Source organism: Microplitis mediator, chromosome 5, assembly GCF_029852145.1.
Source record: "Microplitis mediator isolate UGA2020A chromosome 5, iyMicMedi2.1, whole genome shotgun sequence".
Classification (NCBI taxonomy): domain Eukaryota; kingdom Metazoa; phylum Arthropoda; class Insecta; order Hymenoptera; family Braconidae; genus Microplitis; species Microplitis mediator.
The window spans coordinates 6,344,744-6,356,814 of NC_079973.1; the positions used below are offsets into that span (position 1 = coordinate 6,344,744).

At 28.2% G+C, this 12,071-nt stretch overlaps 1 protein-coding gene across 2 annotated transcripts in view; it reads left to right on the forward strand.

The window, feature by feature from the left end:
- The window catches only part of LOC130667394 (voltage-dependent calcium channel type A subunit alpha-1), a 225,795-nt gene that overhangs the window by 200,811 nt on the left and 12,913 nt on the right, over nt 1-12,071 (forward strand). For both annotated transcript variants that reach the window (XM_057468927.1, XM_057468928.1), the window contains 3 exons: nt 1,484-1,590; nt 4,343-4,390; nt 11,439-11,674. In XM_057468927.1, coding sequence (XP_057324910.1) covers nt 1,484-1,590; nt 4,343-4,390; nt 11,439-11,674 — 391 coding nt within the window. The remainder of the gene's footprint in view (nt 1-1,483; nt 1,591-4,342; nt 4,391-11,438; nt 11,675-12,071) is intronic.

Sequence of the window (12,071 nt, forward strand, 5' to 3'; positions counted from 1 at the left end):
TTTATTTTTAACTTTTTTCTATAACAAATTATTAGTTCAATTATCAGTTTGTAAAACGCATTAAAGCACACTAACAGAAAACTATTCAACTATAGAAAGGTTAGAATGGGCCTATGCTGCCAAGAATAGTAGAGACACATGAATTTAGTAACCGTTCATGTCAGAACAGGACTGAGTACTGTTCTGGATATTAATGGCGACTATTTTGACAGTAACCAGTCATATGTTTCATGTACTGTGTAGCACAGCACTGGTTACTGTTTAAAAAGTAATAGTACGTGTTAAGCTATGACTCACTCCTGTTCTAGTATGAATCAGTTATGTTAAAATGTATTTTTTGTCATATCAACCGCAAAAGTTGGATTTTTGAGCAACATGCAGAGGGCGCAAACTCTACGATTTCTGGCAATCTATAGTTTAGTTAACTTACCTCGAACTTGTATCGAAATCCAACTTCCGCCGTTGATCTGACAAAAAATTTAGTTCGATACTTTATGCTCAAAGGTAGGGACCCTGAAATGAAGACACGCGTTTGAGGTTATGGATAAATTCTCATCAAGACTTTGTACTATATCCGGTTTCGATAAGAATGCGCCTATAGCCTCAAACTCGTGACGTCACTTCAAGCTGTCAGAATCCCTACCATTGCGCATATGTATCGAAAATAACTATTTCTCTATATTGTTCACTGATTACTGTGCAGAACAGTAACCGGTACTATCTAGTTTTTTCCGTATGGCAATTTTTTTCTCACGCGATTCATTCTAAAATTCAAAACTCTTATTGACTAAAAAAAAAAAAAAATAAGACAGAAACTGGACTATTTACTAAAATAAAAAATTTCTACTTCTATATGTATAAACTAATTCTTTATATTTATAATTTTATCTTTTCTTCTGCATGACATTCAAAAATAATAACTGATCTTGGTAATTTAATTTTTATTATTTAATTTAGTCATTTAGAATTATAATTATTTATTTTTCCTCTTTCTACTACATCGTTAAACTGTTACAATAATTATATCGCGTTACTAATTCCAAAAAGACATATTTTTATCCGCCTTTTTGGCTTTAGGAAACTCTCTAAAGTCAAAAGGCCTTATAATTTTTTTTTTCATTGCCAATCGTTTTGTAGACTTATTTTATAGCTAAAATTTTTTTTTTTCAATTTTCAGCTTTAAAATAAGTCTACGTTATGATTAGCAATTAAAAAAAAAAGTTATACGCTCTTTTGGTTTTAAACTTAGCGACTCAAGCAAAATAAAAGTATCAAAATATATGTCCGTCTAGATTTAGTGACGCGATATGTATTTATATATAAATTTTTTTTTTTTTGTTTAAAAAATTTTCCAAACCTTTTTTTTAAACTAATACAATTTCTTCTTCCTCAATAACAATAAAAAAATAATAAATAATTATAATAGTATAATTAATTATATTCTATAAAAATCAATGATAATAACAACTTATTTTTTTTATAGAATTATCGAAAGGTAAACTAACTGTTGGTAAAATCTATGCTGGCCTGTTGATCCTCGAGAACTGGAAGACAACGAGGTTTGGTCAAATAGAACCAGCAGGCGGCCAGGTGAGTAATAAAAACAACCACTTAATTAACTAATTATCGTAACTATAAACAAATTAATTACCTAATGTATAAAAAAAAAAAAACGTGACAATAATTAACCGTAACTGTTAAAATGTGTGAGTGTATTTTTTTTTATTCGTGTAACTCCATTTTATTTCTTGCCTTTACTTCAATTTAAAAAAAAAACAATAAAGAAATAAAGTGGAATAATCTCATGTCATTAAATATAAATAGTAAATATATATGATGACTAGTGAGATCGTGTGATTGTCGTTAGCTTATTCGTGGTAGAAATTGATCGTTAATATTCTTATTGATAAAAAGAATAATTTAAAATTGCAACCCAAGTCTCTCCAGTAGCTTGTTAGTACCCATTATAAAAAGTATTCACTTCACTTTGAATATTTATTATCAACAAGATTAATTATATTTTATTTTTGTTGAATTATTCATCGTGAATTGAAGCCTCTGTTTTATATCCTTATCCTCAATATTATATATTTATGTGCTAAGTAGTGCCTTAAATAATTCGATTATAGGTCAGTATTCGATTTAACAAATGATTTAAATTTAACTATTTTAATTAGCGTTAGTTTATTCATTTTTTTTTATTAATTATAAGAGTTAGTTTTAGAAAAGGGAAAAATATAATTTTAATTATTTAATTATTAATATTTAAATTACTTAAATATTTTTTTTGTGGAAAAATTTTTACTCACGATGATTTATAAACACAATAAGTATTTTCTTTATTAAAAAGAATTTTGATCACGAGTGAAAATTTTATCACACGAATTATTTATTTAAAATATTTATGCAAATGATATGAGAAATTAAACAGCTACAATTAATAAATAATTATAATACAGCACAACCTGATTATAAGTTACTGTCAGGGGCCATAGGAGAAAAATTTTTTGAAAATGGATGTTTCCTACTGTTTTTTACTGGGCGATCAGTCGGTTTTCTTCATATGTGTACGTTGTATTTGTGTTTGTGCCCGCAATCTTTTTATTAGATATTTTCGATACTCATGTGCAAAGGTAGGGGTTCTGACAGGCTAGGAGTGACGTCACGAGTCTGATATTGTAGCGCTGTGCTCGCTCGTATAACAACGTCCTCGGTCTGTTGAGAATGTATAACAATTTCAAACGACCCGATGAAAAAAGATTTTATACAATTGTATAAAATTATATACAAAAAATGGCCCGATCCAATTGTATACAACTGTATAAAAAGTGTATACAATTCTATACAAAATGTATACAATTCTATACAAAATGTATACAATTCTATACAAAATGTATACAAATCTATATAATTATATACAATTCTATATAATTGCAATATATAGAATTGTATATAATTATATAAAATTGTATACAATTTGTATAGAATTGTATAGAATTTTTATACAAATTGTATACAATTGGATCGGGCCATTTTTTCCATCCAATTTATATATAGTCTATATATAATTGTATAAAATCTTTTTTCATCGGAGAGTTAGGATACTCCTACTTTTTCGGGATTCCTACTTTTAAACATAACGTACCGAAAAAAAATTTTTTGTAATATCAACGGCGGAAGTTAGATTTGAAAGAAAAAATATCTTAAACTTTTAATTATTAAAAATTGAATTTAACAAAATAATAATCGGGGTGTTCATATGAATCGACTGCTAATATTTATCCGATTTTCGTGCCACCTAGCGAGCGATTGTAAAAGTAAAAGAAATTCTCATTAACTGTAGCATTTGTAAATGAACGTGTGGGAATGTAGAGACACATATAGAGTGAGAAGCTACTTATCCACACGTGTGCAAGGAAAAGTGACTAAACTATACAGTCGACTCTGTCTAAAGGTTCTCTGCCGAAAGGTTCTCGCTGTCTATAGGTTCCAGGATACATTGCTTAAAGGTTCCCCAATATATTCCCCCACCCACTTTCTCGAGTGACGAATCACAATTCAGTTTTCGAGCGCTAACTTTAAATGCACGTTTTTTTGAGGTTATGTTTACTGCGCAATGTGTTCGTTTTAGCGTGCGCCTCGGCGCTCGAGGGGAATTTATTTTAGGGGAAGTGCTGATGGTGGGGAGGGAAACTTTTAGGCAATGGTCCTGTCCCGACGTGGAACCTTTAGACAGACTCGACTGTAGTTGGTCGGGAATCACATACTTTACCCAGACAAGGTATAGCTCGAAAATCTAACTTTAGCGGTTAGTATTACAAAAAAGTTATTTTATTTATTTATTTCTTAACTTCGTTAGTGGAACTGGAGTGGAGGTACAATTTCGAGACAAGCAAAAAAGATAGAGGAGAAGTAACTCATAGCCGAGTAATTTATGATCAGGTTGTACTGTATTAAAAATTTTATGAATGATGATTAAGTAGATTAGGTAATTTTAAGTCAGACAAATTTTATTTATCTAGAATTTTAGTGTTTTATAATTAATTAATTAATTATTTAGATAATAAATTAATTATATTATTAAAAATAATAGAGATTGTTCAATATTTTGTGACTTATGGGAATTTTAATTGGATTCTGTTAAGTTAAAATAATTATAAATATAAGTCGAGGATTAGCCAGACATTTTATAGGCTCTAGTATTTAAGTAGAATAATGATAATGATGATAATTAAAATAATTAGATAAATAAAACATACTAATCTATTGAAAATAACAGAGAAAGCCATCACACATCTTTAAATCATCTCCCCACTGTATAGTTTTTTCTTTATTCTTTCAGACTGATAACGATAACGATAGTGCCGGGCAAACCACTCCAGCCCAGGCGGTAGTAAATCTTATTTCTCTTTTCACAAACTTATATTTTTTCTTTATTTTTTATTTTTTTATTATTTTAATCTTTTATTTTTAGAAATCCCTAGTTTAGTTTCTCACTATTCAAACAAACGTAGAATTTTTCTTATAGTTTTTTTTTATGGAAACAGAGTCAGATTACCTTTAACTTGTAAGAAAGTGGCTCTATCTCGCATCCACTTTCACCATGTACACTTTGAATTTGTAGAAAATTGACACACTCACGTCGATTTTCAATTTGGGCACCTTGAATTTGTGGAAAAATGGAACCCTCACTTCCACTTCCAACTTGTGCACTTTTAACTGGTGGAAAAGAGGCAAATGTGCACAAGTTAAAAGCGGAAGTGAGGGTTCCACTTTTCCACAAGTTTGAAATGAACGTCAGTGTGCCACTTTTCCACAAATTCGAAGTTCACATGTTGAAAGTGAACGCGAGATAGATCCACTTTCTTACAAATTGAAAGTGATCTAACCTGGCTCCCATATTTTTACTGCACACCTCAATAATTTTTTTCAAACACATTAAATCATGTCTACAATTTATGTAGAAGTATACAAAATATTTTACTAAAAAAGTAGTCAAGTCAATATATTATTTTACGTATAAGAGAGCTAAAAACTTGAACTGAAATTTTTTATATTCGATACTGCTATTCTAATATGTCGTATTTGGGAAATTTTTCAGGAGACGATAAAAACGTTTCACGGTCGCAAAAGAAAAATTATTTGTATCATGTTTACATTGGTATAACCTACAAATTTATTTTCATGTTTTTCATAAAATACAGGCATTTAAATGCAATAAATAAATAATTTTGAATTATATGCTAATAAGAAAAGTAAAAAATTATGCATAGTTACCTTCCTACTCACATCGTTAATTGCTTCGTTAAAATTAACTTAAAATCAAAAATATGAAGCGTGACTGAACCTATACGAATGTGGGATACGACATAAAGTGGTCCCAGTAAGAGAATGCACCTCGGAAATTGCCCCCACCACCGAACATTTATGAATTGCGCATGCGCACAGAAAAGTGGGAGAACAGTTAACACATAAAACACCCAGAGTGGGAGTAAAAACCGACGACACCCGAGGTGCATTCTCTTGTTGGGATGACAATATAAGAATATTTATTTAAAAATAATAAATAAACAATTTGATCTCTACAATTTTTACATAAGCTGCGCATTATTAGAATTATTCCATTTTTCAAAAAAAGTGAAAATGTCAAATTTCGTGGGATACGACGTATTAGAATGGCAGTATCGATATATACTGTCCGTCAACGAAATGTCAAAAGTTTCGTTTCAATCTGAGCTGAAACTCTGGTTTTCTGGAAATCGGATTCATTCGAAGTTTTTAATAAGGACACACTCAACATAAAATCACAGTAAATATTGTAAATTTTGGCGAAATTATCTGTAAATCGTAGTAAAGAACTTTTCAAATACGATATTTTAGATCTCCTACCGTTTTTCCGTCAGGTTAAAGTACGTAAATGTCTATAATCAGCCGTACGGTTAACGTTTTATGGTAAATCTCCCGGGTCTTACGGTATATTATCAATTAAATTTCGTTGAACACTACTGTAAAATTTCCGGAAACTGTATCCGCGAGGAAATTTTTGTTTACTAACCACAAATTGCACACCAAATTTTTTTGAACCGACTGAGGTGTGCATTTTTTAAGTCTTATCGTCAATTTCTCAACTTGAATTGACTCTTTAGAGGATGTGAGGTGTGCACTCTTAAATATTGTTTAATATTTTTTTATTATTTCCAATTAATTCACACAACCACACAATACTTCTCCTTAGAAAATATTACAGCACTTTACTCTATTAGATCACTCACATTAGACTTAAAAAAAATACGTCAGTACGTATTTTTTATTAGAAAATTAGATAAATTAATAAATGAAGTATTTATTAATTACTAGTAACCTTTATTAATATATATTTAGATATATATATATATAAAAAATAATTGAGTAGGAATATCTGAGCTTATTAATCTTAATTTTTTATATTAATTTATTTTTCCAATAGTGTCTTCCTTGTAATAAAATTCCATTTTTAATTTACAATTTTATGAAATTTACAAAAATTAAATTAATAATTATATTAATATCATAAATATGAAATCCTTCAACAAAGGAAATTATGTTGCGTAAATTAAAAAAATATAAAGAATACTATTAATTAAAAATAAAATTGTAAAGTTAAAATTTAAACATCTGGTATCGATGGAACGTGAGTACAAAGTGCGTAAAGTAAACACTTTTCGCAACAAGTACGTTCGTTCTTCCTTTGCGACCAACGTAAATATAGTGGTGTAAGTAAAAGTAAGAGTAAAAAAAAAATAACAACTAACAAAAAGCAGCATCAACCTTTATGACAAGACATTAGTCAAAGTCTCAGTAGCTTTATATTAACCGAGTAATTTATTTAAAAATAGTTTACCAATAGTCTGCCTTTTGCCTCATTAACAAAACCCTTACTTAATCTAATTATCTCTACTAGCTTTCACTCTATTATTAATTATTAATTACTTATATTTTTATTTTTTTATTTTAAATCCTTTTCAAAAAATTTAGATAGTGAACCGTCTAGAAGGTTTTAGATTTAATTTAGATTATTTTTATTGTAAATATTTATTAAAATTTTTTTTTTTTAGTATATCGAAAAATATTTTGATATTTTATTGAAAAATCAAAAATATTTTTCGTGTTGTAAATTTTATTAGATTTTAAACCCTTGTAGTATTACTGTAAATAAAAAATCAACTTGACTGAAGCATTTTTATCATTATAATAATAAATCTTCATTCTTATTATAGTGACACATCTGTAAAAATTCAGATTGCATACTTTAGATATAGATTTTAGATAACGCTTATTAATAATCTACCCAACAGCCTAAAATTTAAACAAACTACAGAAAACCCAACACGAAGTTTTTAATCACAACACAATCACGTCAGTAATTAGGACCAATTTTCAAAACTCACACGAATGTACACGAAAAGATTTGAATAAATATATATATATATACATCGATTTATTATTAAATCAAATTATATATATATTGATAAATCACAGTACTCTGATATTTAATCACAAATCACATATTTTATCTATCGGCATGTTTGTAATTATAACAATAGATTAATAATTAGTTATAATTGTCTTATATGTTGGGAAGGTATTAATTTGAAAAACAATTTTTTTTATTAATTGTATCAATTGTTTGTAAAGGTTAAAAAAATATGTCCTTTTGATAAGGATTGAAAAATAATTCATTTATGTAGACAACTCATAATTATGAAGTTAATGTCAATAAGAAACTCAATACATTTTTAGATGATCCAGAAGTTAACAGACGATTAACAATTTTTAGATTTTTTTTTTTCAAAAAATCAAATACAAAAAAAAACTAAAAATATGCATATGTAAAAAATTTAATAAATTATAGGTGCAATTTTGTAAAATATTTTTTTTTTTATTATTTATCGTTTCAAAAATAATCCACAAATTAGTGAACGTCGGCTAACTTTAATGACAATAAAGTTAGCAGACATTTAAGAACATTTTGATTTTTTTGAACAAAAAAATAAATATTAAAAAAAAACATTTTGAAAAATTGCATGTATAGTTTATTAAATTTTCTACATGTGCATTTTTTTATAAACGTATATTTTCAATTATTTATCTATTCAAAAAAATTTATTTAAATTTCAAATGTCTGCTAACTTTACTGTCATTAACTTTAGTATCATCATTTTTAGGGCCAGTTTTTCAAACTGAGTTTTAATTATTGTTGCTGGTGTATCTATATATCATTAATGGTTAATAATGGTTAGTAATTCCAAAAGGACACATTTTTATACGCCCTTTGGGTTTTGGAAAACTCTCTAAAACCAAAAGGACATATAATTTTTTTTCTAATGCTAATTATATTGTAGACTTATTCTAAAGCTGAAAATTAGAAGAAAAATTTGAAAGCCAAAAGGGTGAATAAGTTACAATTTATGGCCCTTTGACTTTCAAAAATTTTTTTGAATTTTTAGCTATAAAGTAAGTCTACAAAACAATTAGCAATGAAAATAAAATTATACGCCCTTTTGGCTTTAGAAAGTTTTCCAAAGTCAAAAGTGCGTATAAAAATATATCCTTCTGGAGTTAGTAACGCAATATAGGGTAGAGGTACAATTTTTGGCCACTTTAGGGCCAGTTTTGGACACTTTAAAAATTAAAATAAAATAATTTGTAAAAGACGCAATCACGAAATTAATTTTTAAAAAATGTTTACAGATACTTTTACTCCACTATTAAAAAGGTAATTTTATTTTGTACTTTTTCATAAATTTAAATTAAGTATCAATTGTCCAAAAGTGGAACAGTGGCATCTACCTTACTAGTAATATTAATTTAAAGCCAGATAAAAATGAACCCGGTTTACAAAACTGGTCCTTAATATTTTTCTTCAATAGATACAATTTTTTAAAAAATTTATATAAATAAAAAACAATGAATACCTTCCCTTAGATGTGTATGTAACTAAATAGGGCTAGTTTTATTTAAAAAATAAAGAATGAACGCCGGCTGTTTGTGACCGTTAGTATCGGCTTGTTTATATTAATTATAATCGTATGTTACTGTACGTGCTAAGCTAAATTTAAATTTTTAATCAAAGGGTAATACATAAGTAAATAACAAACTTATTGTCAATTATCAATACACAACTATTTTTTTTTAATTTTATCAGTAAATTTTTTTTTTTCCTATTAATAATTGACAAATTGTTATAACGCATGTTAAATAATTGCATCCGTGCAACTGTTTATATTATTACATGTATACTCATTAATATATAAATATTTATATACATACATATATATAAATATATATATACATATTTATAACATTAAATACGTATCACAATAACGTCCACGAGTCAATGTCACTTAAAATAATTACAAACTTATTACTTATTTCTATCAAATTTAAAATAATTCAACAAAACATATACAGGCTTTATAATTACATTTATTAATAAGTTATGAGATAATTTATTATGAAGTCTGTTTTAATTATTTTATCAAGCACTTTATACTTCATAATATTATTTATTTGAATATATACTTTTTTTATCGGATTTACAAGTTTAATATTTATTTTTATTACCCTATCAAAAAAAAATTCATGTGGGATTGCATGGTAACCCATAGGAATCTATACAGAAAAATTGGGATTTATGTAAGAATCCATAGGAATTATTATAGGAGTGTATGGATTTATATAATAATCCATGTAAGAAACCAAGTGTTAACTCTCATATAGGAAACTGTGGGTATCTCTGCCCTGTTATGACAAAACGACGTATCTCGAGATACGCTGTTTTGTCGTAACAAAGCGAAATAGGTTTATTTAGTGTCACTTAATAATAGGGTATCATCAAAATTTTACTAATTTAATTAATCACGCCAATAATATTGATCAAATGTGCGTATAAAAAAAATGAAAAAAAAACGTATCTTTTTTGCATTGGAAATTTAATTCTTCGAGTTAGAGCGTTTTGTCATAACAATTTCATCTATTTATCAAAATAAGCATTAGTTTCTTACGATACAAAAAACGTATCTCGAGTTACAGCGTTTTGTCATGACAGAAATTAATTTTTCTGTTAAATTGTACTCAAATTCTGTTAAAACTTTAAATGCTATTTTCTCGAAACTATAATTTTTGAGATACGTCGTTTTGTCATGACAGGGCAGATCTGGATTCCCATGTAGGAACTTCATATGGGAAACTGGGCTTCTATACAAGTAATTTCTATAAATTCCGGGGTATCTGGATCCCCATATGGGAAATTAATGTAGGAAACTGAGCACCTGGATTCGCATGTAGTAAACCCATATAGGAAGCTGTGGGTATCTAGGCTCCCACATAGGAACTAGGATATATAGATTTCTTTATGGGAAATTCATATAGGAATGAGTTTCCATATAAATAATTTCTATAGACTCTGGGGTATCTGGATTTTTATGTCTATCGCCTATTGATACGCGTATATAAATACCCCATGAAAAATCCATATGGAAATTCAGCCTAGATTCCCATGTGGGTTCCCACATGGCATTTTCGAATCGATTTCCATATGGTTTACCATAAGAGTCCGGCATAAATTCATATATTCGTATCAATAGACCATAGACATAAAAATCCCATATGAATTTCCCACAAAGAAACTCATATATTCAAGTTCCTATACATATGGGAATCTAGGTACCCAGTTTCCTATATGGATCTTTCATATGGAAATTCAGACACCCATGGCTTCCTATACATAGATTCTTATATAAATCCATACACTTCTATATTAATTCCTATAAATTTTTACGTAAATCCATACTTTCCTATATAGATTCCTATGGTTTCCTATGCAATACCAAATGGATTTTTTTGATAGGGTAAGAAGAACAGATTAATATTCCTATAGGAAACCATATGGGAGTCCATCCAAAAACGCCATGTGGGTCCATAGGAATCTAGGCTGGATTCCCAAATGGATTTTTTGTAGGGTATTTAAATTTCCATAATTAATTCATTTAATAAATTTGTAAATCCAATGATAAATTATTTTTAAAAATTTTTTATAAATTATAATACTTTGCACTAATTATAATTATCACGACACAAGCATGAGTTTTTTTCTTATAAAAAAAAGTCACGAATTTATAACTTCTATTTTTATCACAATTTTTACTATTTTTCATTAAATTTTTAAATAATTAATAAACAATTTTTTTTTCTTAAATTAAAAAAAGTCATAGTGCATTAAAAGTTAAGGAAGGTCTGCGTCGGAAAAGGTAAAAAGCCTGTATGTGCCTCATATATTCATTGTGGACTTGGCAGTGATGCGTTGACTAAAAAAAAAAAAATAATAATTGATAAAAAAAAATAAATAAATAAATAAAAGTATACCGAGTCTGACACGGATTTCACAAATTACTAAACAGCATTCAACTTTCTTCAACTGCCTGATGGACATGGCCGGGGTGAATCATACTGGTGGTAATAACCACCATGGAAGCCGATTAAACAGTCTAGAGCCGCCAATACAAAATGGCAAGTCACAGGATCACAAGGAATCATTACACGACGATGATGTTGATGATGTTGATGATGGTGATGAGGAAGGAGTTTATGGGGCTCTTCTAGGTCCAGCCCAGAAACGACGACAACGTAGCATCAGGTCTGTTCAATTTCATTTACTGTAACCCTCAACGGTCAAAAAATTTTTAACTCCAAGTCTACACGGAGAAAAGCGGGCTTACAAATTTTTATTACGGGAAACTGGAAGTTGAGTCGCTAAAAAATTATTATGCTACACTAAAAAAAATATTGAACACTTATAATTTATTGATAAATTGTTATAAATATCATTTGTCTAAATTATGAATTATAGTAGAAAATAAAAAATTTCTAGCGGCTCACAATAATAATTATAGTGCAGCGTAATAATTTCTTGACGACTCAACTTCCTGTTTCAAAATTGGACGACAGCATAAAAAAAATTCGTACATTTTTAGTCTCCATTTTTCTGCGAGTATGTAAATAATTCTTCAATTTTTAAAATTCGAATATCTGAA